We start from the raw sequence: 27,693 nt of genomic DNA on the forward strand, positions 1-27,693 counted from the left end.
CCCAAATTTGGTTTTCACTTTGATGACTTCCAAAAGTGTTGGGGAAATGAAGTAACCAAATCCCAGATCCTGACTTTCTCAGCTGGTCTTTGCCCACCCACAAAAATATTTACCAGTTTGTGAGTGGTTTGGTTCTGCCCAAATTCCTTTTTTATCCTAAGTTTCCCAATATTTATATCTTATATGAATAGGCAATAAATATATATTGATTGTTGGTATGAAAAACAAAGCATGTAGTCCTAATTTAAATTGGAGATAAAACTACTGTTTTGTTTATGTTTCACCTTTAGTTTTGCAGAAACACAGAAAATATATTCCTGTGAGAAGACATTACAAGAACAAAATCATAATTTTACAGATAGCAATAGTCACATTTTTTATGTAAATATAAATACTCATGATCCTGTAAGAAAAGTGCCAAAAGGAAGTGGCAAATAAATTTTTACTTAGGTTATTAGTTCATTTAATTTTTCTGTAGCTCAGTTCAGCCATAGGGGCAATTTTTATTCTGCTAAACTGGGGACAGATTTTAATATTTTTCCTCCAGGCATAGCTCTGTTAATTTCACGCAGATAACCTGTGGAGTAAGATACATGAATGCAGGTGAGATAACCTGGCCCTCTGGATTTAAATGAGAGCAGAATTTGGCCTATTGTGCTTATCCAGTCTGTGGGCCAGGCTCTGATCCCCTTACTCATGCTGAGTAGCACCTTTCTCCACAAATAATCCTGCTGATGTCAATAGGGCTATTTAAGTAAGGTGCATGTGGGAAGGACTCAGCATGTGGAGGTGTATCAAAAACTGGTCATCGATGGTTGTATGAATGTGTGCCTTATCACAAGGGGGTGGGGGAAGCTAGCATAAGACATTCTGCAGTGTACTTAATTTCTCAGTTTCACCATTGCTACAATTTAAAAGTGAAGGTAGTTTGAAGTTGTACACAGTATTGCAGAGACTATTAATTCAAAGAGCTTTCCTGTTGTTAATTTTTTAATCTAATCATTGATATATCACCTAAGTTTGAGAGCTCCCAATACTCTGGTTCAGTGTTGATGGCTGATCTTTCTGAATGATTGCTTTGCTTTCATATACAGGATGTTCTGAATAACTTGGGTTCCTGTGAGTTGGATGAAGATGACCTCATGCTTGATTTGGAATTCCTAGAAGAGCAGCATCACCATCGTTCTGGTAAGTCATACAAACATTGGATATTTACAACTTTAATATTATGTACGTAATGTAACATAAAGGAAAAAATTAAGTGCACTTACTTAGAAGTAATAAAAATTAATTGAGGTGGGGGGAGAGGATTATGCATTTAGCAGCTTAATGGTTCTAATTGCCTTTGGGAACTGGCATGCAGGATATCTTGTTCTTTACACTTCAGTTGCTGATTCCTTGCTTAACATCATTTGAGATGCTGTCATTACTTGGAGATCAAGCCTTTTTACTATGGATCACTTCATACGGCCAATTATCACACTGAGGCAATTTTTACAGATGCAAAAGAATCCCAATTGCACAGCATCAAGGACAGAATCGTTTGGTTTTCCAGATGGTTAAAATGACTAGTGTCTACCGCGGAGCCACCAAAAGGCCACCGCAGATATTAGTGAGCCCGTTTTTTGTGTATGTGTTAGAATATGTCTTAGCATGGTGCTTAACCCTTTGTCACACTTACTTTCAATTAATGTTTACTAATATAGCTACAAAGAATATGAACTTCTCTCACTACTTGTTTTTATGTGCAATTTGATCTTCTCTTTTACTTTTAGTTATACTGTGTAATCTGAATTAATTCCAAATGACCAGAACTGTTGATGGTAGGCAACTAACAAACACTAATGCTTGTAACCACAGTCAACTCAGATTGTTTTCAGAGCCATGTTGTAACAGGATAAATGAGATCTTGATATGTACTGGCACCTCACAGAGCGGAATTCAGCATTCACTGAGCTTTGAAATTAAGTCATTTAGGCCCAGATTTTTAAAGGCATTTAGGAGTTGCTGCACTCAGTATTGCCTGTCGCATTTTCAAAAGACTAAATCTTCTGAAGCATCTAAATCCTTTAAAAAAATGAGGCTTAGGCTCCTAAATCAGTTAGGCATTACAATTCTGAGCACAGCAACACTTAAATACCCTTGGAAATCTGGGCCTAAATGACTTAATTGAAACCTGATTTAAGTCAACAGACAGAGTCCCATTGACTTCCAAGGGCTTTGGATCAGCCCATAATGCATATGAGATTTACTCCTTGCAACAAGTAGAGCTGTGTTTTGTAGCTGTTCATGACACACTATCTGACCTAGTAACAATAACATTGGTTGAACTGTGTTCGCATGGTGTTTTTCTGCAACACAGTTGGATAAAATATGCGTGCAAGACGCTTAACATGCTGCTAACGCTGTTTGCATCTCTGCATTATGGGGAAAGACTGAGTAGCTATTCTACAGTGTCTCAATCGGAAGCAGAGTAGCCAGAGGACATGCATATGGAACGGCAGTACCAGCAGTACATGTCCTACTTGCACTATCCTACTAAGTGGAGGGAGGATGAGCTGAACTGGGTAAACATGGACAGAGTCCTATATAAACAGCAAATGAACAATGCCACAAACTGGTTATAGCAGGGGTGGCCAACTTGAGCCTGAGAAGGAGCCAGAATTTGCCAGTGTACATTGCCGAAGAGCCACAGTAATATGTCAGCAGCCCCCCATCAGCTCCCGCCCTCCATTCCCCAGCGCCTCCCACCCACCGGCAGCCCCGCCTATCAGTGACTCCCACCTGCTGCAATCAGTTGTTTCGCATGTGCAGGAGGCTCTGGGGATGAGGGGGGAGAAGTGAGGGCATGGCAGGCTCGGGGGAAGGGGCAGGGGCCTTGGGGAAAGGGATAGAGTGGGGGCAGGGGAGGGGGTTGAGCAGTGAGCACCACCCGGCACATTGGAAAGTTGGCATCTGTAGCTCCAGCCCCAGAATCAGCGCCTATGCAAGGAGCCGCATATTAACCTCTGAAGAGCTGCATGCGGCTCTGGAGCCACAGGTTGGACACCCCGGTTATAGGAAGACATTCTCTGTGAATAGGTGTTGGTTGAAGGTGGTCTATCTACTTAACTCTAAATGTTAAAATAACAAACCTTACCTTTTAACACTTTAAGAAATCAGAACAATTATGCTTTTATTCCTTCCTTGGATTTACTGGATTAAATTCCTGTACATTAAAACCCACTAAAAAGTAACCAGAAGATCATATTTATTCTCTTGTGAAATCGTCAAGTTATTGTCAACTTCATTTGAAATTCTGAAAAGGGAAACTCTGATCCTAAAAAAAACTGCTGCTTTTGCAGCCTTAAATAGTAAAATTAAAAACAGCTGCTAGTCTGACTTTGACTGCTATGAGTTTTGAAGCTGGGAGCCACAATGGTCTGCTGAGAGAATTCCAGAATTTCTGTTGGCCGGTGTAGTGAGGCAGAGTGGACTCCCTCTGGACTGGAGTGCGAGGGACCACTACACTCCCCTTGGTGGGCGAAGCCGAACTCACCCCGCACTCCCCTCGCTAGAAGGACTGGGGTGGGACAGGAAGTATAAAGGGAGAGCCCTGCAGGTCAGTTGAGTGGGAGCCAGCAGCCTAGATGGACACCTGCTGCGGTGCCCAAAGCTGAATCTATGCTCTGCCACACCCTGCCCCCAGTGGAGACAGACCCAGGTGAGGGGTTACCGGGGCTACCGTCGGCTGTCTACCCAGAGGAGCCCAAGGACTGGTGGATACCCAGGTACCAAACCCTGGGGAGATAGGAAGTAGTCCAGGGGCAGCCGACGACTAGCTGGCTACAGGGCTGACCACTTCTAGGTTGGTGTGTTGCGGCTGGATCGCCACTGGCCCAGGGGCAGACCTCTCTGCCACTGCTAGGGCCCTGGGCTGGGACACGGTGGAGTAGGACGGGCCTGCATCACCCTGCCCCCCAAACCCCAGGGTGGCAGACTCCTCACCTTAGGCCAGGAAGTCTGTGCTCCCTGAACATCCCTGTCAGCACCCTAGACTGCCTGCTGGGTGCTCAATCCCTTTTGGAGCCCCCAAAACTGTGTGGGGTGCTCACCCCTACCTGAATCCCGAGACTGTGTGGGTTTGCTGGCTGCCTGAGCCCAAAGCCAGGCTAAAGCCTGCTCCCTGCTCTGCCCCACCAAAGGGCTACAGACTCTGTATATTTGCTGGCTGCCTTGACATGGAGGCATAGGCGATAAGTTTCTACTAGCCCAGCCCCGCCCAAGGGCAGGGGCCTCAGACTGTTAATTGGTGTCAGCCCCAGCTGAGTGGGCTGTAGGCTAAAAACTAGGTCAGAGTGCCCCCACCCAAGGGTGGGGACAGGAGCCTGGACTATTGTTGTGTGGTTGCTTTTGTTAGACGGACCCTGCCCGGGCGGCCTGAGCCTGAAGACTATTGCCCCTACAATGAGGCAGAATGACTTCCATACCTACTGGAGAGCGAGGGACCACTACACTGGTCCCTGAGTTCTAGTCAAATTAATAGTTATAAGAGAAGAGGTATTACAAATAGGAATTGGTCTTTTTAAAAATGACAGTTTATTACCTGCAATTTGCTAAACATAAATTAGTTCATATTTCAAATAGGGCCCTAGTACTACTATAGTTTGTAATTTTTAGATGTCTTCTTGGAATCATCCAAAATGTTAGAATCCAGATGTTGTAGAGATGGTGTTTGATTCATTAGCTGTGTAGTACCTCAGTGAGAATTTGATTAATGTGCCTTATTATTTGGCAAGTGGAACTTCTGATTCAATTACATCTCATCAAAAGTATAGAGTATGCACCACAGTGAGTCGTGGATGATTTGAATGAGCACATTCTTTAACAAAATTAAACTTTCTTGTGAGCATTTCCCTGCACTGTAATGCTCTCTCTCTAATCTAAAAGTTTCTCGTGGGATCAGCCTCCCCCTTACAAGGTTCAGAAGGGCTGCAGCTAGCCAATCCTGATTACAAAATGAGTCACTGGTTCAGAGATCAAGATGATAGTGCTACAAAGAGCAGCAGGAGGCTGCAAAGAAGGGGAGAACCTCAGAAAATTGCAGAGAGACTACAGACAATATGAAGGGCTCCTGCAGCGAAGATCTAGAGACCAAGGGTGTTGGAGATGAGAGGAGCCCAGACAGCGAGGCTCCAGTGGGGAAACCTGGATGGAGTTTGGGCCTAAAAGTTTAACTTCAGCTAGGAAAAGCAGGGAAGATGTGAGGAAAAAGAGCTCCAGCTGTGATTTTTTTTTTTGTGCTGATGGACTTTATTTTGGGACCCAGAGGAACGTTAAGAGCTATTTCTGTTGTTAAACTGGCCCCAGGCCTGGCTGGTATTAACCAGAGAGAAGCTCATGTGCAGTTGTTAAGGGGCCCTGGAGAGTGGAAAGAGAAACAGTGTGTCACAGAGGCCCCTTTGGCCACAAGGAGGTGCCCAGGAGTCGGCCCAACCTTGTTACACTCTCAATAGTGAGTACACAGTTGGTATTTTTGGTATTTTTAGCTCCATATCACATCCATATCAAAGCGCAGCCATAGCATATAACTGATTTCTAATACGGTGCCTAGTACGGAGGACATCAGAAAAACAGAATGTTGTAAGAAGAATTATTGTGTAGAAAGTAGATAGAATATTTGTTGCAATAAGAATAGTCAGAATGGTTAATATGTCTGATTGCCAGGGGAGAATTCCTTTTTTAAGGCAAAAACAAACAGCAAAACTACCTGTACTCACTGTGGCTCCAATATTCCAATGTACATTTCTTAGTAACAGTGTTAATGCCATATTTGGATTCTAGGACCCAGATCCTGAAGAAGGTTTTGTGCTTGCAGTTCCTTACTCCCAACTGATTCTCTCATGGTTCTGCTCAGGTATTAAGGTCCACATTTGCAGCTCCCTTTGCAGGATCGTGCCCTTACACACTTATTTGTAAATAGACATTTTCTACACCTGAAAATTATGCTGGAAAATTATTCAAACATAAGTTAATGTTTACAGCTCAGGTAACTTGGGGCTTGATCCTGCATGAAATATGTGGTGCAAATCAACACATAGCTTTGAAAAACAAGCTACACTCACATGCGAGTAAGTGCACGAGCTTGTCTTCCATAATTCACAATGAAGCAAGCCGCACAGAAGACAAGAGGATCAAGTCTATTGTGCTGAAAGGGCTACCACCCTATTCCACCCCAAAAATACACTTTGTGGAAAATGATGTAAACTTGTTTTCAGACAGTAAGACCATGCAAAAAACATATTCAGAACAATACAAATACCCCATTGATTTTCATATAACCTCCATTAGAAAAACAAATTCCATAATAACAGCACTGGTCCTTCTTCTGTGTGGTATCCCTTGTTTTCTTGTTTATGAAGGATAGCAGATAAAAGCGCTCTTAAAAATATAAAGTACCCCAGTTATTTTTTTAATAGCTGACACAAAGCATGCCCAGAAAAATGACTATTTCCAATCTGAAGGTCTTTAAAAAAAAATCTAAAGCTCTGTCATGATTTTAAATTACTTGTATACATTGCACGTGACCAGAATCATGATCACTTCTAAACTGAGCTGCTTATAAAAAATTGAAGTGCCCCAATAATTTTATAATGTTTTTAAATTGCAGAAGCCTGGGAATGTTAATCAATTTTGCAATGAAAGTCCTGCTCAAAAGACACAAAACGGGAAAAAGTTCTGAAATTTTAAATAAAAATGTACAGAATGGACTCATTTAAAGCCGCCAGAGTGTAGTTTCACAAGTATTTAAATCTGGAAGCGAGTCACAGTCTAATACAGAAGTCTGAAACCTATTGATTAGTATAAGATGGAACCTGTCAAAAACCGATGCCAAAATGTTCAGAATTGGGAACTTACATTTAGCTACCCAAATTCATTTCTAGGTGCTTAAGTTGAAGCTGCAGGTGCTCAGCATCTCTGAAAATCAGACTCCTTATTTCGGTACCTAAATATGGATTTAAGCGGCTGCTTTTAAACAACCATTTTTGATCAGGTCCTCAGGTGGTGTAAACTGGTGTAGCTGGTTTAAATCAGCGAAACAGTGCCAATTTTTAGTAGCTGAGGATCTGGCCCTTTGACCCTATAGTCTAAATAAAAACTTTTAAAGAATTTAACACTTCCAGTTAACTATCCAAAATAACCTTTATGTGCAGAGATGGAGCATATAAGCTAATTGATGCTGCTTTGTTCATGTTCAGAACACTTGCCTGCTGCAGCTAAGGATCAAATTCCATGGTTCAGTGCATGAACTGATTGCTGCAGGGGTCAGGAAGTATTTTCTCTCTTCTCCCCCCACGTAGTAGTAATAGTAGAAATAATAATAATATTTAGCACCGATGATGTTCGCTAGCTAGCTAGCAGAGTAAAGGGGGAAGTGGGCATCACCATAATAAAGCGCTAAACATACTGGTAACTGGCAGAGTGTAGGAGACCAGCCTTGATGGATCACTGATCCAACTGGTACTGTGTGATGAGGATTATGATCCTGTAGTGCATAAATCTTTAATAAGTTAGTCACAGTTAGTAGAGAACTGTGAGGTGGCATGACAAGCTCTAGAAGCCAAAATCAACATAGTAAAGGTAGTGGTCATCCTTCTTGAAAGTACAGTATAGAAACTGTTTACGCAGATCAGAGAAGGTACTTTTTTAATGGACTAGGTGAGGTTATGTGGCACCTCCCTATTAACTGTTCCCCATTAAAAATATATTGCCTTTTAGGCTGCCAGGGCTTAAATATCTTTTGAAGCTGCTATTAAAAGTTTATAATAATATACTAGCACTGTTAATTCCCAAGATATTCTCTAAACCTAGAGTAAGACATGTCCCCTCTCCTGAAGAGTTTACAATCCAAGATTGTCAAGAGAAGAAGGTGGGGGGGGATAGCTCAGTGGTTTGAGCATTGGCCTGCTAAACCCAGGGTTGTGAGTTCAATCCTTGAGGGGGCCACTTAGGGATCTGGGGCAAAATCAGTACTTGATCCTGCTAGTGAAGGCAGGGGGCTGGACTCGATGACCTTTCAAGGTCCCTACCAGTTCTAGGAGATGGGATATCTCCATTATTTAAGAAGAGATGAGATAGGAACAATCATTCTGGTTTTATATTTTTAGTGGGATTTTTTGGTATGTGCTATATGTAGATATATTTTGACTGGAAGGGATTATTAGATATATCAACTTATGATGTACAAATATTTATGTTAAGATATGGCACTGATTTTTTTATTCTTTCTGTGTGAAAAATAAGAGTAAATAGGTCCATTTTTAATTTTTTGGTTTAAAGTTTAACAATGTGATGCTGTAGCTATTTAGTACTGCAAATAATGAGAAGACAATGTAAACTGTCAGTGAAATAATTAGGCCCATGGGTTATCCTACTGCCACATGCTGATGTTCGATATATGTAGTTTTTATTTTGTGCGCATTGGTAGGATCAGAAATGTAGTGTTTTGGGTTGCAGCATTGTATCAGAAAACAGACATTTGTTTCTCCTTAATAGCCAGATCTTTTTTAAAAAGTGGGATATTATAAATTCTCTAGGACAGGGTAGAATATAGCTTCTGCTTTTCATTTGGATAAAAGATTTAATTATTTTTTGAATGGCAAATTAAAATTGTCATGCCAGACTCTGATCTCTTTCACTTCTTTTAATAAGATATTCAAATTCACAATTATCAACCCCTGTAATGAGAACAATCCAGTGTATTTGTTTGCATTGTGTTAAAAAGTGAAAGTTGTATTAGATAGGTTTATCAAGTTTTTGAAAGCCTGATAGGCCTTAGGCCAATATCTGTTGATACTCAGCCAAATGAAAATGTTGGTGTAATGGCCCAGTGATGTCAATTAGGAATTAATTAGGTAGTTGCTAAATTATTTTGAATTTGATAAACAAGCAGTGTGGAAATTCTGCAGTGAATTAGGAGCTCCTCCTGTGCCTATTAATTAAAGGTAGTAATTTTTGTTATTAATTTTTAATGGGTAGTAGCACAACTCAGCTGAGACGGAACCCCATTGGTTTTGAATATAGAACCAGCCCTCACACAAGGATAAATATAAAGAACAACTGCTGGGTAGTGTAGCCTATAAAGATAATGCTTGACTGTGTTTATATGGAAATGTGTTGAAATGTAAGTAGGCCCAAAATCTATTTCCTAAAAATAGGCTTGACAATTATCAAGTGATGCCTGGCAAAATATGAGTAAAGCGATATAAGACAATTCAGAGGCAAATTAAAGATAAATTAGGCTATAATCCCAGGTCACATTGTAAGCATGTTTTGGTCCTAGTTGGTTTTTACAAGTGTTCTAAACAAAATGTTAATGTTTTGGAAAATGCTATTTGTATTGATAGTTATTGGTATGACATTTAAGCAGGTGTTAATGAAAGATTAGTTTAATGTTAAACAGGCAGTGAGAAAGTAGAAAATATTTAATTACGGTTAAAAAGGTGGATTAATTAATGCTAATTAAGGGATTGTGACTGGGTGAAGACCTCCCACTGCTTGAGACCTCAGGGTCCTGCCACACTCAGTCCCAGAGAAGAGCAGAAGAGAAGTCCTTCAAGTGGACTAGTGTGGCTGCAGGGAAAACAGCCAATCAGAAGGGCTGCAGGAGTGGCCAATCAGTGGCCCAGAGGGCTACATAAAAAGGAGTAGCAGAGACAGAGTCAGTCAGTTGCTTCCTGGAGCTGCAAGAGAGAGCACAATGTTGCTGGCTGGCTGGGAAGAGCAGCAGGACCATGGACAGCTCAGTGCGGGTAGAGCTGAGCTCAGGGAGGGCTGCCAAAGACCGGGAGGGCTAAGAAGAAACTCCTGGCTCGCAGAGGGGACCCAGCAGGGACTGAGCCTAAAAGCCCTGGGGTTATGGCCCCATACCAGGGCTGGGAGAAGGTAAAGATACATCCCCTTGGAAGCAGTTTGTTCTATTCCACCTACAGCACCACAAACTGAGAGACTTCAGGTGCACACACTCGATCGGGGAGCATGGGGGAGGGGCTGCTCATGAGAGGCAGGTGCCGACCCTGTTAGAGGGGCATTATTATAATTGATTTTAAAAATCAATATGCTGATTTTAGATAGGTGTACCCATCCACCCTCAAGGTATTGTTAGAGAAAGGATTATACCCATTCTCTTAATTCAAGGATTGATCACCCCAAAAAACATCATTTAAACTTAGAATGTGAGTATAAATGCTGTGTATATTGTAATGACTGCTTGCTTAACTAATTATTTAATATTAAATAAAGTTTTTAATTTTGTCATTCGTGTTATTCACAGTCCTCCACTAAATTACGTTATCCATAGCTGCCCTGCAGGCTCAAACATTAAAGAATTCAGTTTTGTTTTATTCCTTATTTTTAAATGGCTAATTGGGAACACATAAATCAAAGGTTACAGTAGCAAAACTATGGATGGGGGCTGGAATGATCAATAATGTGTGTAAGACAACATCGTGTTTGTTTGAGACAGGTAGACACAAACTACAAACTGCATATGAATAAAAATACTTGTTTCGGAATACAATACATATTCAGAAAGTCATTACGAGGGAAAACAGGAGCCTGCTCTGTAGGGCATGTTGCAGTTATAGAAGAGTGAGGGCCAAATCCTTATCTAGTGTAAATTGGCATAGCTGCGTTGAAGTCAAGAGTTCTACTGTACGCCAATTGAAGATCTGGCCCTAAGTCTGGGAGAATACAGGGTATCCTTGAGTGTTGCAAGCTTCAGGCAAATTGAGGTTAGGTCACGTTGTAAATTAGGCTGTGGAGAAGAGCCAAGACCTGAAGCAGCAGTGACTTTGGCACAAAGGTTGGCTGTTTGCATGCACTCTCAGATGGAATGAAAATGCACCAAAGGGAAGTCTTGCAGGAGGAGAGTGAAACTGTTATAGGACAAAATGATGGTCCTGAAAATAAAACTATGGGAATTCCTAGGAAGCAGACCTACTTAGAGAGAAGTTGTATCTGGGTGTCTTATGGGGTGTTTGGTGGATAACTTTCTTTCAGTTCAGAAAACCATTAAACCGGAGTTTGGTTTTATATACAAAATGGGAAAAAAACATTCTTACTATGTACAATTTGGGCACCGCGACTAATCAGTGATAATCTGCTGGGAATTTAAATATTTTAGCTCACTCGTGTTTTTATTTCCAAGTGTGTCGTTTCTTGTCGTTCTTGGTTATGTCTCTGTGCATAGCATCTGTAGGCTTACTTGGATTTTCAATGGGAATTGGGCAACTAAACTTGCATTTGTGCCTTTGAAGATCTCTTCCCTCCCCCATATAGATATGCATATATGAAACATCAGAATTAAACATGAGCAGCATCAATTTAGTTTTATAGTTGAGATTCCCAATCCACATTTAGATCTATAAGTTTCAGAACAAAATAAACCCATGTAGCTAAATTAACAAAGAATACCATGCCACTGCTAATAATCGGATGCTCATATTACTTGGTGTCTAGAACAATGGCATCCTGGTTCAAAACTAGTGCTCCTAGTGCTACCATAATACAAATAATAATGAGCATGAAATAAATCAAACACGTGACTTTGCTGCATGTATGTCATAATACAGATATCCTAGCAAAAATTAAAAAAAACAGGGACTATTGAACCATTATTCTTCTTTATTTTTATTATTTTATGCAATAGTTTATATACTTGTTCTTCAACAAGAGAGCCTCTTGTTAAAACGATGGAGCAGTACAATTAGTTTAAATTCAGAGTAAACCAGTTTCAGGCCTTACAATCCTATTATTTAAATTTCTATATGGTTTGGAAGCATGGGTTGTTTTGTAAGCTGTGATTTTTGATTAATTGAGTTTCTCCAAAAACTGGAAAAGGCTGGAAACTAAGGTTTTTCAAATCTCCTGAACATCATTTTACTGGGGCTGGACATTTCCTCCTGAAGCCTAATAGAATGAATCGGACACAGTAAGAGAATAACTTAAATCCTCCAGTGAAATAAATAAAAGTTGTCATTTGCTAAACTTCTTTTAACTATGATGTACGCAGCTTCTTAAAGAACACTAGATATCCAGGGAAGTAATCTTGTGGGCTTTTCAATGAAGGAGTCAGTGATGTTCCAGACGCCAAATGATGCTCTAAAACTGCATAATTATGTTTGGTGGAAATGATGTTACAAGACTCAAACCATTGGCTAATGGAAATGTAAAAAAACCTTACAAGGCTGGTACCACATCTGCAGTATTTTTAAGATATTGTTGTGTTACAGTGGAATTAAATGGAGGTGAGTGACTGGAATCTTACAGAAAAAAGATTATATTGCAGTATATTGTAAGTAGTACAATAACTTATGTACCACTTGTAAGTACTTTAACAAAACTAAGTGTGAACTAAAGGCGTAGTCTTTGTTCAGTAGCCTATATAAAATCAACTGGGTACATTCAGTCAAGTTCCCAACTGACAGAAGTCCACATCACAAAAACACCACCAATTTGACATTATCCTGGAATTCTTGTTGTCCATCTCAGCAAAGAAGCTGAGTAATTAATGTGTATAGAGACTGAACTACAGGAGAGATGGACACTTCACACCTTAGAGATGCTTCCTGTAGGTCAGGCTTAACGCACATGTAAGATGGTGTCGAGAAATGTTCCTTGCCATTACATGTGCTGTCCTTGTTCTGTGGGGAAAGAGAGGACTTGAGTTTCTTAAGCTTGCTATTTCAGCAAGCAGTATATTCTAGTTTCTTTTATTTTGAAGGGGGAAGGGAAATCAAAATACTAAGAGCCTGACCAAACATTTAAAATATGGGTGCAACATAGGTTCCCAAGTAACTGATTTGACTTTCAGAGGTGCTGATCATGTGCAAATCCCATTCTCTTCATTGGGAGTGATTGCATGCTCAGCACCTCTGAAAATCAGATCAATTATCTAGATACCAAACACTTTTTTTTGTTTAATAAACAGACTACAAGGGCAGAAATCACAGTCCAGGGTCATGAGAGAATACAGCAAAGGAGAAGCATTTGCTGTGGTTCTCCTGCACTAATTAAAAACAAAAACATGTCTCAATAAAATATTTCATGCCTATGTGGTAATACTTTGATACAGCTGCTTAACTAATGCTGGTATCATCAGCTGTCACTTACAAAAAGAACCAATATAGAAATTAAATTAAGCAAGTGCTTTTTTGCTTCCTTCTGGGGAGGTCTAGAATGTGCAGGCATTTAAATAATACAGCAAAAGAAAAACACAATGAGATAAAACATATCCTTTCCAAGTGTGTCCTGGGGCAGGGAAAAAAGAAGCAATCATGAACATTGCCATCATTACAACACATTAAGACATACCCATATTCATTTAAAACAAGTGCATACAGTTTTCAATTTTTTGGACAATAAAGTTTTAATAGCGTGCCAGGTGCTACTTTTTTGTGTCTTTCCCATCTTGAGGATTTACACGGTCTGAGATGGTCCTTATGTCAAAATGGAAATGCTCTGAGTACTTAATCAGACAGTGAAGAGTCTGCTTTTGGTTCTCAGTTGCTTTCGAGCATGACCAGAGAAGTTAAGGTGAACATAAAATTATCACCAGGAACCTACATTTAGTCTTCAGAACAGTCCGTCTCAGTTCATGGCAAAACAATTACCCTTGCTTGTTGCTGGTACAGTCCTCCCAACAGATCTGGCCAGCGCTTTGCTCCATTTGGAATGCGGGTTGGTGGTGGAATGTGGTAAATTTGTCACCCCTCTTTCTTTTCTTTTTTTAACCCCAATATTAGGAGATGATAAGAAGGACACTGGCCTAAGACTTGGGAGACCTGGGTTAAATTCCCTGCTCTGCTACAGACTTCATGTGTGACCTGTGTGTGCTTCAGTTCCACATCTGTAAATACAGATAGTCGGACTTTCCTACCTCACAGGGGTCTTTCACTAAAGATTGGGAGGCACTCGGATGCTACAGTAATTGGGAACGTATAGGGCTAAGATTTTGTCACGGAAAGGTCATGGGCTAAATTGCAGTCTTACATATAAGTACCTTAGGCTGATTGTCATCTTTAAGAGTTTCTTTTAGATTTTGTCATTATTCATTAGGAGACAGTGGGCCAAATTTTTCCACATCATCTTTAAAAACAAACAAACAAACAATGTGCACATTTTATCAGAGGAAAAATATTCATCACCTTAATACTCATTTGTTAAGTACTAAGACTAAATGTCTTCTTAATCTCATAGATTGTGTCTTTACATACAGAGCCAAATCCTGCAGTTCTTACTGATGAAAATCTCCTGAGACTGTTACCTGCATAGGCACCCTGCCTATACCCTACCAAGGGCTCAGGGCGTGACCTGGTCAATTTAGGCACCCCTACCCTTTCCCTACTGAGTTCTCAGGCTGTAAAGGACCTATCCTTTCCCACTGGGCTCAGGGAGAAACCTGGTCAATTTTAGTACCCACGGACAGAACCGTCCCTAGGGTAAGGTGAATCGGGGTGACAGCCCTGTGCTTTGGAGGGGCCCCTCAGGAGGTGGGCGGGGAGGTGAAACGGGGGGTAAGGAGGCTAACGGGGAGGTGAGCAGTAGGCAGGCAGTGGGGAGGGGAGGAGACCCCCTACCAGAACCTCCTGCCCGCCGGTGGGCCCTGCCAATCAGCGCCTCCCCCTCCTTCTCAGTGCCTACCGCGGATCAGATGTTTCACCCGCAGTGTAAGGAGGTGCGTGGGGGGGAGAGGGAAGAGGAGCGAGGGCGCAGTGTGCTTGGGGGGAGGGGTGGAACTGGCGGGGAAGAGGTGGGGGCAGGAAAGAGCGGGATGGAAAGAAGCAGGGTGGGGGTGGGGCCTTGAGGTAAGGGGTGGAGTGGGGGGTGGGGCCTGGGTGGAGCCTGGGGGATCCTCCAGCAGATTAGAAACTTGGCACTTATGTCCTGGGTCCCGCACCCCTCCTAGGGACAGCCCTGCCTGCGGGGCTCTGGGCAATACGGATCTGCAGGACCTTTTCCCAGTGAAAAAGCCTTTCACAGCTGTTCTCTAAACATCTATTTATTAGCAACACATAATACGAATACCAAGCAAATCTCTTATGCTCACCACTCCCAACGTACAGACAAATTTCACCTAATGGCCAGGCAGGACCCACTCATCTGGGGTTTACCGGTGATGCCTCATCATGTCACGGTCGTGCAGAGGGGTCAGAGTTTTAGCAGCTTGATGCTGAATTGCAGTCTGGAAATGGTCCCCGAAAGAATTGTTTTTCATTTACATTATATAGGTAAAACTAGCTACCTCCTTCAAATTTACTAAACATCATATTATCCCACATCCCTACATAACAAAAATTTTAACCAATTACACACTGGCACCTATGTGTCCTCCTTCCAGCCCAAGTTTTTTACATTTTATCTTTCATATCCAAATTGTAACTTAGTTGTGACCTTGTCTGTTTGCACAGATGGTCAGCTTAAAAATGCTGGTCAGAGCATATCTTACCATTTGTTGAGTCTCTTTTAGTATCCTCCCTAATTTCCCAGTGCCTGGTGTCTCTACTTTGCAACCTTGGTGATTTATAACTTTTGTTAGGGACCTTCCTGCAGAGGCGGTGCTTTATTAGCACCAGAACATTCTTTTTTTTTAAATTTTAGTGGTGAACTTCCTGAGTTTCACCCAAGACTGGTTTAATGTGAGGAGGGGGTGTTGATCAGTTAGGGGCTAAGAATAAATGTCTTATTAAATCTCTTAGGTAGCGACTCTACATATAGGGCCAAATCCTGCAGTCTTTACTGGCAAAAAGCTCCTGAGACTTTATCACACTTGAAGCTCGTGGTGGTGGTAGGAGGTATCGGTTGCCTTCCGAAGTGTCACATCTGTGCCTGAATCTTGTGGAGGGCTATGTGGTTGGAGAGGGCTTGATGTCTCCCCTTTGAACTTCTAAGGAATCTGCCAGATAATTAATATAGCTGGAGACAGTGTTAATTTTTCTGCTCTTCCACCTCCATGCTGTAAGACTGTCTTTTGAGGAGGAATTCTAGGGGAAGTGGAAAGCAGGGGATTTGGCTGTTTGGAGTCTCTCGGTTCCCTCCTGTGTTTACTGTGGGATGGATGTCTGGCCCACAGTGAAAAATACAGATGATTTCTCCTTGTGTCTCGTTCCTCAGTCCCAATTCTGAGCCTTCTTTCAAACAGTCATTTATTCATGGAAGAGCCTTATAATTAATACATTTCAAGCTTTCTCTCTCTCTCACCACTCAGATCACTTCTGAAAACCCATCCTGGTGGGTGAAGCCCATCAGTGATAATATTAACTTATCTTTCCTAGCTTGCTGAACTGTAGCCTTTCTATTTCTTTTAAACTGTAAAGCCTTCAGGATAGAGATTGTGTTTTTTATTCAGCCCATTTGCTTGCAGTAAAGTACTATGTATAGCTGCAGTGCTATAAAATATGTATTATGCATATTCTACCTTCTGTTCCTTTTAATGGAACAAAATATATCTACTAGGTTGATATTCAAAAAGTAATGAGGCATTGATTAGTCTGTGAAAAGTTGGTTGCCAAGATACACTCCTCCCCCCCCCAAGAACTTACTTTGATGAATGAGTTCCTTATTAATACCTTCATTGGGGTAAGTGTTTCTCACTGACGACAAGCAGTGTCCATATTTACTATGTAAATATGTGAACTCTTTCAGGCCATGTACAAAAATCAAAAACAAAATGCCATGTTCTGGTAGGCAATCTCTTGAAAGTGGAGGAGAAGAAGATCCATACTGTGATGGTGAGAAGCATGGTCTGGAGTCATTTCACAGGTAGAAATGAGGGAACTGATAGACAGTTGTTAAGGTGGGGAGTAACTATGGTAAGTTGACAATACAAATGTGTTTTCAAGCAGTAGCAGCCCAGAGACAAGTGGCAGAATTAGTAGGGCAATGTCTTAGACATAAAGAATCCTACTTGGCCTAATTGTTTTATGCCAAAACTCCCCAAAGGATTTCATCTAAAATATATTCCTCAGAATAAAATAAAATATATTCCTCCATCATGATTGCCAGTGGTACTGTGAAGCTCATGGGCAACCCTAAACCATATTCACACAAATCGTGGCAGATGTAGATACTTTCTACACAAATGGAATATTAGAGACGCTCTAGTATGCAACTGTGGTCACCCAGAACAGACCATGGAACGTATAGTGACTCAGTGCCTGATTCACAAATATGAAGGAAGCATCACTGCGATACACTCTGCTACTCCTGATGCAATTATCTGGCTTAATTATCGGAGTGTAAAACTATAGTTGTTGGTCTACAGCTACATCAACCATACAAAGAAGATGACTGCTGAATCTGTGGTCGTGAAGAACAATTGCAGAATTGCTAGGAAAATGGATAACTTGGTGCTTGCTCTACCAGTCTGCTCACTGTTGACCAGCAGGGTTGACGATACCATAGCTTCTTCAAACAGTATTGACTTACTTTTAGTAATAAGGAATAAATTGGACTCTGTTCAAACTAAAGAAGCCATTGAGAACCTAGGGAATGAGAATGAAAATATTATCACAGATGATATAGTGTTGTTTATTACAGTTTTGTTGATTGTCAAAAGCTCGGCCAACGGGATTAATCTCTGGGGCATGTTCTGGGATTGACTACTTTTTTTCTCAGACTTATTTTTTGTTATAAAAAAGAAATTTACTTTCAAAATGTATTCATTTGGTAGCTGAAATGCAGACAGTAAATAAAATGGAAATTCAGATCTGTTTTAATAGCATGTTTATTCTCTTTTTGCCTTTCACCAAAACTGTTTATTTCACAGAAAATACTTTTGACAGTCTCTTTTTCTCCCATGAATAAAATACAGAATATCTCTATTTCTGAGTCTTCATTTCATTGTTTTCCGCCTCAGTTATTAGGGGTTTTGTTGTTTTGGTTGGGTTTTTTGAAGAGATGATGTGGTATGCAGGGCTACTCTGTAATGCCCCCTGCAGGGGCACACATGTTACTGCTTGCATGCCCCATCTTAATCTCCAAAGTTTGGCCACCTGCTTAGGCCAGGGTAGTCTTGGAGTCTATATCTAAACAATCAAGTCACAAAATAGCACAATAGGGTTCAGCTGTCTGCACTCTTAAACAAAGAGAGGAAAAAACCCTTAAAATGCACACTTAGGGTGAAGACTGAGGAGCTCCTCCTTTGTCTCAATCTCATCCAGCTTTGCTCTTGAGCAAAAGCAGGCAAGCCTTCTTAACTGGCCTCCTGGTTCCTGATTGGTCAGTATTTCCTTTTGCCCTTCTAGTTCTCTGGAGGACTGTCTTGTTGGTCAATTCCCTTTGGGCAGGGAGTGTCAGGATACTGATGCTTCCAGCAGGGGGCAGAGAAGGCATCATAGACCTAGGCAGAGAGGGATATGCCAAAAAAGATGTAATTCAACATTTTAAAGCAATTTAGCAGAACACTTTTATTCACTGTAAATGACGTTACTGGGCTAGATGAGTTAGCTTCTTAATCATTTGTGATGCCGTGTATAAACACCACACTAACAGTGACAGGGTAAAGGGCAGCCAGAGAGCCCAGTTAGCCAGTTCTATGGCACTTGGAGGGGAGATGGGAAAAGAAGGATTAGACCTCTCTGGACAGAACCAGACTGGGTGGTTCCTATAAAGGAATGACTATAGGAGAGGACAGAGAGAAGAACTGCATTAGGGAAGGCGGTAGCAGGAGTGAAGGAGTTCCAAGCTGCTCCTAGAGGGGCTGGTTGCTACCTTGCAGAAATTCCCTAGCAACAGACTTGGAGAAACCTGCCTGAGGAGTCAGGCTTCCATGGGGAGAGAGCCAGTGAGTACAGCTGGGTGTAAGACATGTGCAATCCAAGCAGTCAGGAGATAGGGAGCAGTTAAGGGAAGCAGCAAGAGATCTTAGGAAGCAATCCTGAGCTCCCTAAATTCAGGTTCCCTGGAGCAGAGTATGGGCCTGGCTTTCTCCCTCCTCCCCACCCCGTCCCCACACAAGCCCTTGAGCACAAAGGGCAATCGAGCTCCAGGTTGGAGGTGAAGACCTCACCTAATTGATTAGACATTTGGTTCTGTTTGAACTTCTTTGGTTACTCTAGAAGGGACAAGATAAGTGACTTGGCCGGAGGCCTGAGTCACAGGAAGGAACAGACCACAGAGTGGCCTGAATAGCTGTTGACAGGGAGCGACAAGCAGACAGAAGAGGAGCGATGCCACGCCCAGCCACAAGGGTCATACCTTCCCCGTGTCCCTTACTTGAGTCAGAGGATTTATTCCTGAAGATTCTGTGATAGTGACTAAAAGCAAAGCTGATATTTTAGTTAGGTTATGTAGCATTTTTTTTTAAATACAGTGTTTTCTTAAACATCTCTATCATGTGTACTTACCATCTCTCATCTTCTGTTCCTGTATTAGACATTTTCCTGTGCATTCCTGGAATAGGTGATAACTTATCATTTTTAGCTGCTATGTTGATAGGCCAACCTTTACAATACATCTTTTTATTTTTTTTTCATTTTTAAGTTTGGGTATGTCATAGAAGTTTCATGCAGAAACTGATCCTCTCATTCTTAGTCCTGTTCTGGACCTAAGCCTAGCTGCTGGTTTAATTTTAAAATAATTTTGATATGATGGGGTGCATGACTCCTTCTTGACTGCCAAGAGACAATATATGACATTATAGGATGCCACCAGACTGGATCTTCTCATCCTTCAGTTTGTTTTTCACTTACATCTACCAGTTAATTGATTAAAGGCTGCATTTCAGAGAACAAAGGTAGTGAGTCTCTTTTGCTTTTACATTTAAAAGTATACCTCTTTAGGCCATTATTCTTGACTCACTCATGGCAATGAGAGTTTTGCCATTGATTTAATTAGGGTCAAGATTGGGCCCTTACATTGTTAAGTTCATAGGATGTAAGGTAAGTTGTAAGATTTTGTGAAGCATTTCTTTTTAGTCATGACATTTCTGCTCTTTGTTTTTTGTCAAAAATGTAACCAGTATATATAACAAAGTCAAATATTCTGGTGTACCAAATGCCAAAGGCAAATGGTGACTACCATTCACTTTAGTTTTAGGGGCAATAATTTTATAATTTGTGGGATTGTTTGCAAGGGACAAAATCATAATAAAAAATTCACTCTGATATAAAGATGTATCTGGAAAGTGAACCATTTGTACATACATCCCTTCTTATCTTGCTTCAATCCCCACTGTATTTCTCAGTATTTTTCTGTTTTATTGACACTTTTTGGTTTCCACTGAACTGGCCTCCTCTTACCAACACTTGTTGTGAGGATCTCATTCTACAAGGTGTAGTGTACTCTCACTCACTTCAGTGGGAGCTGGGGGTACTCAGAAACTTTCAGAGTTGCACCACTGTACTTCAGCTGAAGAGATGGCTGTATATTTCTTTAGCACGTAATTGAAATTTAATTTCTCATCAGTGTTTGAATCACTTTTATTTACTCTTCTATAAATCCTGTGCAGATCAGCGTAGAACTTGTTCCTGTGACTATGTTCAAAGATGAGTCTAGTTTTGAATGTATTTTAGGCCTTTTACCAGTTGATAGGTTAATGTGTGTTAACTGGTAAACTTAGCTGTCCTCTGCAGGGCAAGTTTCATTATGTACTATTGAGTGCCTGCTTAAAATAAAAAAAAAAAAAAAAAAGACAATCCTTTCCTGCAGGAAAGAATATGAACATTGGTCTGTTTCTCCAGTACTTTATGCAGGTATTTCCAAATGGGGCCCCAAATCCCACAAACAGTTGTGTGCTTAACCTTAAGCACACTAGTAGTCCCACTGAAGCCAATGGAACTATTACTGTGCTTAAATTTAAGCACATGACTAAGAGAGTGCAGGATTGGGATTTTATTCTACACTTCCACACAGACTTTTCACAGTGCAGAATAAGGAAGTCCAAAAGCAATCATTTTATAAAGAGAAAATAGCTGTGTTTTACAACCGTAAAGCAGCATATGTTGGAATTTCAAAGAACATGTTGCACACAAGTTTTATTTTTATATTGAAGTCCTTGTTCATATATTGTCTCCTGCTAGGTTGAAATTTATGGCTACTCATTTTGTACTTGCAAAATGAGTATTATTTCTATTGATGTTGTGGTTAGAACTGTGTCTGAATGGAGTATTGATAATGGATATGTTAAGAGGTGAAATTGGTGGCAAAGTAGATCAGCATGGTGAAGAAATGTACAATTTTGAATCCTTGACGTTTATTTAAAAATCCTTGACGTTTATTTAAAAAAATTAGTACTAATAAAATATAGTTTGAAAAAACAAAAGGTCTTATTAGCCATGTGATTATTTCCTATGATATAAGCTCAAGAGTGCAATACCATTATTTAACCACATGCAGCTTCTACACATTAAGGAAACCAAATTCAACTACACCTCTACCTCAATATAACGCTGTCCTCGGGAGCCAAAAAATCTTACTGCGTTATAGGTGAAACCGGTTATATCGAACTTGCTTTGATCTGCCAGAGTGCACAGCCCCCCCCCTCCCCCCCCAGAGCACTGCTTTACTGAGAATTCATGTTATATTGGGTCGTGTTATATCGGGGTAGAGGTGTATCTGAATAATTTGTTTATATTGGAAAGAATTTTTTTTAAAATGAGAACCATAGCAAAACACATTATGATAATTCAATTAAGTTAAAATGTCTTTGTTTTTTTATGGAGAGCTTCCCACAAAAGTTACAGCTTCTTCTAGAGTACGAAAATCAGTTAATTTTGGGGGCACTATTCTTTGCACAAGTTGCAACCAAAGTTAACAACACCTCCCCCCCCCCCATGAATAAATGCCTTCTCTTTGCTTAACATAAATAGTCTAAACAGTTTAGAAATGGGCAATATGAGGAATTTATTCCTAATGAATAATTTTATTAAGACCAAGTGTTTGCATCATTTACCTAGAGAAAATCAGTAATTTGAGGAGAGCTTGAATTCAATTACTTAAAGAATCTACTCAAAGAATGTTCATTTAAAATCTCAGCAGGACTTTTAACCAACTAAACTTGCTTAAAGAGAAATGTAAGATGGGTTAGTCAATAAACAGCAAAAATGTGTGCATGCAGATTAGATCCCTTGGTAACTTGCTTTGTGAACCATAGATCATGGTGTCACAGCTCAGTTTCTAAGTCCTAAATCCATTGTCTTCCAAGATGTGCTCCACATGAGTGGCTGAATTCCAGGGTTTTTCCCCATTTTAAAGAGCTCTTTTGAAGCTATTTTAGCATTTCCATTTTCTGATGTGCCTTTTGGAGATAACCATCATTTGGGAAGAGTCTCTTCAAACTGTCTTCTCCCTCCAGGGAAGACATCAACTAGGGCAACACCTCTCCCCCCCAAAAAAAGAAAAAGACAAAAAGAGAGAGCTATTAATGTGTTAATTGATTTCCTCACCCTACGTTTGGAATTACCTACAGGTTTTCTTTAAATGCAAATATAGAGTTCATAAAGATAACAGTAATCCTGTTTACACATCCAAGAGAAGATACATGCTGAAGTGGATGGTATAAGAACCTAGATAGACAGAATTTGGCCAAAAGTGGACTGTTCCGGTCTAGAATGCTGTGTAGCAAACTTGATGTGTAGGCCAAGAAAGGATCTCATTTCATTGAGTAGGCTACTTTGATTTGCTAGGATCCAGTCATACGCATTAGAGAGGCATTGTTATGTGAGGAATGGGAATCGGGAATTGCTGAAGTTTAATTGCATTTCTGCCACTATCCCACTGTGTGGTCTAGGGCAAGTTGCTGACATTCTCCATTCCAACTTCCTTGTCAGGTAACAGCATCTACCTTTCAGAAGGGTGCTGTTGCGTTGGTTAACAGTGCTTTGTGAAGTTATAAAGCACTATACAACTGCCAGTGATTATGATTTGACAAGAATTATAATGGTAACTGTAGAATTTTCTTCCTTTTCAATGCATTTTCTTGTATGGACTCTAGTGTAAGACATTTCCCTACACCCAGTCAGTGGGATCTGTATGGACAACAGAATGAATTCATTTAGGCAATTCTTCTGTCTGGAGGAAGACATAAAATCCACCAAGTCAGTGTCCTTTAGACGGTCAATGATGCCATGAACTGTAATGTTTCATGTTCCAATACAATTTTTCATGCTTAAAGCTCTTCAGCAAGTACCTGGATCTGACTTTCTGCTGCTTAGGAGTGTTTTCAAGATTTTCTATTTTGTTCGAGCTACTTATATGCATCATTCCACACAGCATAGCCATCCAGGTTGCAGAAGTTAGCTGATAACTCTTCAGATATTTATGGTTATAGCTCTCTATACATATTTATAAAGTCCATGCCATGCTGTGTAAGCAGTGTATAATATTCAAAAACACAGTGGTTGTTACCTGAGGGGCAGGCAAGTCAGTTCTCAGACTTCTCTTGGTTCTCTTCTGCCTTCCATCCCTAATTTTAGGCACACTGAGAGTCTTCCATCCAGGGCCGGCTCCACGCACCAGCCGAACAAGCACGTGCTTGGGGCGGCACCTTGGGGTGGGGCGGCGCTCCGTTTTTTATTTATTTTTTTTTGTGGTTCGGCGGTGCGGCGCTCGGGGGGGCGGGGCTTCGGGTGGAGGGGGGGCGGGGGTTTCGGGCAGTGCGGCGCTCGGGGGGGGGGGCGGGGATTTTTGCAGGGCGGTGCTCTTCTTTTTTGCCAAGTTAGAGCCGGCCCTGCTTCCATCCTGCTGTAGGTTCAGTAGTGGACCACTACTCCTGACCATACTCTTGCGTTTTCTTCCATTCTGACTCCTTGGATGATGATGCCAAAATTGTGCACTGGTATTTGTAAAACAAACAAACAAACAAACAAAAAAAGTTAGTTGCAAACCAAAGACTACTCTCAGTCCAGACCTTCTAGGTAAAGATGACTCTGTTATCAAACCAATGTGGTGACCTTATCATTTTCTTATACATCTGTTATCATCCCAGTGGCATTATGTAAGGATTATCTCTTGCAATGTTTGCAGAAGTGATTGGAAGTACAACCCTTTTAATGGCAAGGATTCATTTTCATTCAAATGATGGTAGTCTGGTTCATATTTGAAACAAAATACATTTACAATCTCTCCAGACTGATTACCTGACAAATACTTGGGGGATTTTTTATTTCTTCTGGTTAGATAGTTCAGGAAAATCATCAAATTAACTTTATCTGGACTTTTTAAGGTTCTACCTTAGTATGTCACATCATAGTTCAGAAAGATCTAATCATATTATATATATGGAGGTACTAGCTGTGTGACAAATTGTTTTTATTATGCAACTTTGGCCATCTCACCTGTAACTGCTTCAAAAACCTTTTTCTTGTTCAGCAGCTACATTGAAAAGTAGGCAAGTGGTATCCTAAAGAAAGATTAAAGGGTACTTTGTCCCATATAAACTTACAGGAAAGGAGACCTCTCATATGTTGGGAGTATTGAAAAGCACTTATTTTCCTTTCCTTATTTCTTCAGTTAACAACAAAACAATATTCACTAATATTGATGATTTACCATTTGTACAATATGCGTTGCTAATATGAACAAAAGCAGATTTTCTACTCTCCAGAGAAACTACAAATCTTTCTTAAAGTCTTCTCGGGGACTTTGTCAATATGAGGTTTTTTCTTAAAGTTCTTACTGATGAATAGCTTTGTATTTCACAAATCATGGCAGACAAGCTTTCTCCCTGTCGGTCGTTGTAGATACTAGAATTGATGGGGCTGTGCTTTAAGCAGCGCTGTTTCTTTTTATCAACTGCTGAGCAATTAAAATGCAGTTTGGAAAGGAATGTGGTATCAATTACTGTATTTTATTTTTATTAGCACTCCCATTAAGCCCCTGGGAATTGAGGGTACCTAGCATCTCACAGGATTAGGCACCTTGGTGTGCGATGGCCAGTTCTCCCAAAAGAGATATGGCATGTTTTGGGTTTTTTTGTTTTTAGCAGTGTAGCATTTCAGTAAGAGCTTTAATGTAGTCCGATGCTGTTGTCTGAAACAAGCAACTATTGAGTCAGATGAAGGAGTTTACTTCTAAGTAACTCTGGAAAGAGTAACTTTCATTCCTATTCCTTCTCACATCCCCCCTACACAGTAGGGAGCTGCCTGGTTATGTGATGTTTCATACTGCTTTCAGATAATTCAAAGACTTCCTAACAGGAGCATCGAGCACTCAAGTGCATCGTGAAGATTTGTGAAATTTCCTTGAGGACCATGAGTCCAGATATCAGCGATTAAAGAGGGATGGAGCATTTTGGGAGTAGGAGAGATGTTGGGGTTTTTATACTATGCCCAGATGAATAAAAAAGCTTGCCGTGCACTTGTTTCTTTCAGTGGGATGCCTCTGTGTACTTCGGGGATTGTATTTTTAATACCTCTCACCAAAGTTGGCAAGGCATTTGGAGAAACCAGAAACATTTGGGTGCACTGGACAGAAGACAAATACAAGTGTCAATACCTGAGACATAAAACACGGTGGAGAGGAGATTTAAATAAATGAAGATTCTTTTAAACTATTTTTAATATGTCCTCGAAATTATCTCGGTGGTGTCTAAATTTTGAACTTAGATACCTAAATTGGGGAGTTAGACACCTCATTTATTTTTGGATCTGAGTCATAATCTCTCTGTCTTGGTTCCCTATCTGTTCCGAGGTACTCATATACCATGATTCTGAGGGCCATAAAATGACCTGCAAATGAATGACTTTTAGTAACTATATTGCAAATAAGACATCCGATATCTATCATGTTTGAGAAATGTTTTATCTACTTTCACTGTAATTGTATGAGTGATGTTTGCCTTTAAGCAGAACAAAGACAGACAAAACCCCAAAACACAAAAACAAACAAACAAAACTAATTTACATTTGACAGTGATGAAATGAAATGCTTTACCCATACTTTGATTTCTTGACACATGCTGAACGAAAACCAACAGGGATTCTGGTTTGAGGCTTCTGAATTTTACAAACATCAGGAGCCAGACCATCAGCTCTGTAATAGGCATAGGTCCACTGAATGAGAGTCTGGCCCAACGTCTCTACCACTCCGGGTCATGATTATTTTTTGGTAGATACACAGAATTACTTTCATATTGGGTAATGTATCAATATATAAACGAAGGCTGTCAAGCGATTAAGAAAATTAATTGCGATTAATCGCAAGATTTTTTTTAAAAATCACAATTAATGGCCGTTTTAATCCCACTGTTAAGCAATAATAGAATACCACTTTAAATTTATTATAAATATTTTTAGGTGTTTTTCTGTTTTCAAATATATTGATTTCAATTATAACACAGAATACAAAGTGTAGTGCTCACTTTATATTATTACTTTTATTACAGATATTTGCACTGTAAGAAGGATAAAAGAAATAGTATTTTTCAATTCACCTCATACAAGTACTGAAGTGTGATCTCTTTATTGTGAAAGTGCAGTTTACAAATGTAGATTTTTTTTTGTTACATAACTGCACTCAAAAACAAAACAGTGTAAAACTTTAGAGCCCACAAGTCCACGCAGTCTTACTTCTTGTTCAGCCAATCGCTCAGACAAACAAGTTTGTTTACATTTTTGGGAGATAATGCTGCCTGCTTCTTATTTACAGTGACACCTGAAAGTGAGAACAGGCACTCACATGGCACTGTTGTAGCCAGCGTTGCAAGGTATTTACATGCCAGATATGATAAACATTTGTATGCCCCTTCATGCTTTGACTTGTGGATTTTTTTTACAGTGCAAATATTAGTAATAAAAAAATAAGATAAAGTTTAATCTACACTTTGTATTCTGTGTTGTAATTGAAATCAGTATATTTAAAAATGTAGAAAAACATCCAAAAATATTTATAATGTATGTAAGGTGTTTAACAGTGCAATTAAAACTGCAATTAATCGCTATTAATTTTTTTAATCGAGTTAATTTGTTTTGAGTTAATCACTTGAGTTAACCATGATTAATTTATAGCCCTAATACAAACCCTATTTAGGTCACAGTGGTTGTTGCCAACTTTGTTTTCCATATAACTTGTATTGTAAAACAGATGGTACTTTTTCTTAGTGTAGTAATATCTCCTTATATTTATTCAGAGCCTTTCAACTTTAAGGATTTCAATTCATTTTACAAACACTGGATTTGATATTCTAGTCCTCTTTACTTCCAACTTGAAAAACAAACACAACAAGGAAAAAAAATAGAAATACCAAAACTGTGCTTCATTGACTACTCCGAAGCACTTGATACCATCTGACATGGCCATCTTTGGAGGATACTAGCAGACGTGGGGATTCTAAATCGCCATGCTGAACTCATTAAAGTGTCTATCGTCAATGACAGATCCTGGTACAAACAGCAGTATGCAACAATGAATGGTTTTCCACTGGGCAAGGTGCGAGACAAGGGTGCATCTTGTCCCTAAGGCTTTTTAACTTGTATGCAGAATTTATTATGAGGCAAGACTCGGAAGATTTTGACAAAGCAGAAGGAGACGGGATTTCCATTGTTGGACACCTTTAATTGACTCGGATATGTTGATGACATGACATTCTTTGCCACAAAACAAATGTGGGAGTCTTAAAAACTATTAATGAGGAATATGAACTGTTCCTGACAGCTACGAAAACAAAATGCATGTACACTGACACAACTACAATCATACTAATAGTTCCGTCCCCTG

The 27,693-nt window shown here is 40.2% G+C and overlaps 1 protein-coding gene across 6 annotated transcripts in view; it reads left to right on the forward strand.

Annotated features, from left to right (window-relative positions):
• CCSER1 (coiled-coil serine rich protein 1) overlaps nt 1–27,693 on the forward strand; it is a 1,155,725-nt gene that overhangs the window by 263,557 nt on the left and 864,475 nt on the right. For all 6 annotated transcript variants that reach the window (XR_008445082.1, XM_054029822.1, XM_054029821.1 and 3 more), the window contains exon 4: nt 1,095–1,188. Coding sequence is in view for 5 of the 6 variants with exons in the window: in XM_054029822.1 (XP_053885797.1) it covers nt 1,095–1,188 (94 nt within the window). In the remaining variant the exon portion in view is untranslated. The remainder of the gene's footprint in view (nt 1–1,094; nt 1,189–27,693) is intronic.

This window comes from Malaclemys terrapin, chromosome 5, assembly GCF_027887155.1.
Source record: "Malaclemys terrapin pileata isolate rMalTer1 chromosome 5, rMalTer1.hap1, whole genome shotgun sequence".
Taxonomy (NCBI): Eukaryota; Metazoa; Chordata; order Testudines; family Emydidae; genus Malaclemys; species Malaclemys terrapin.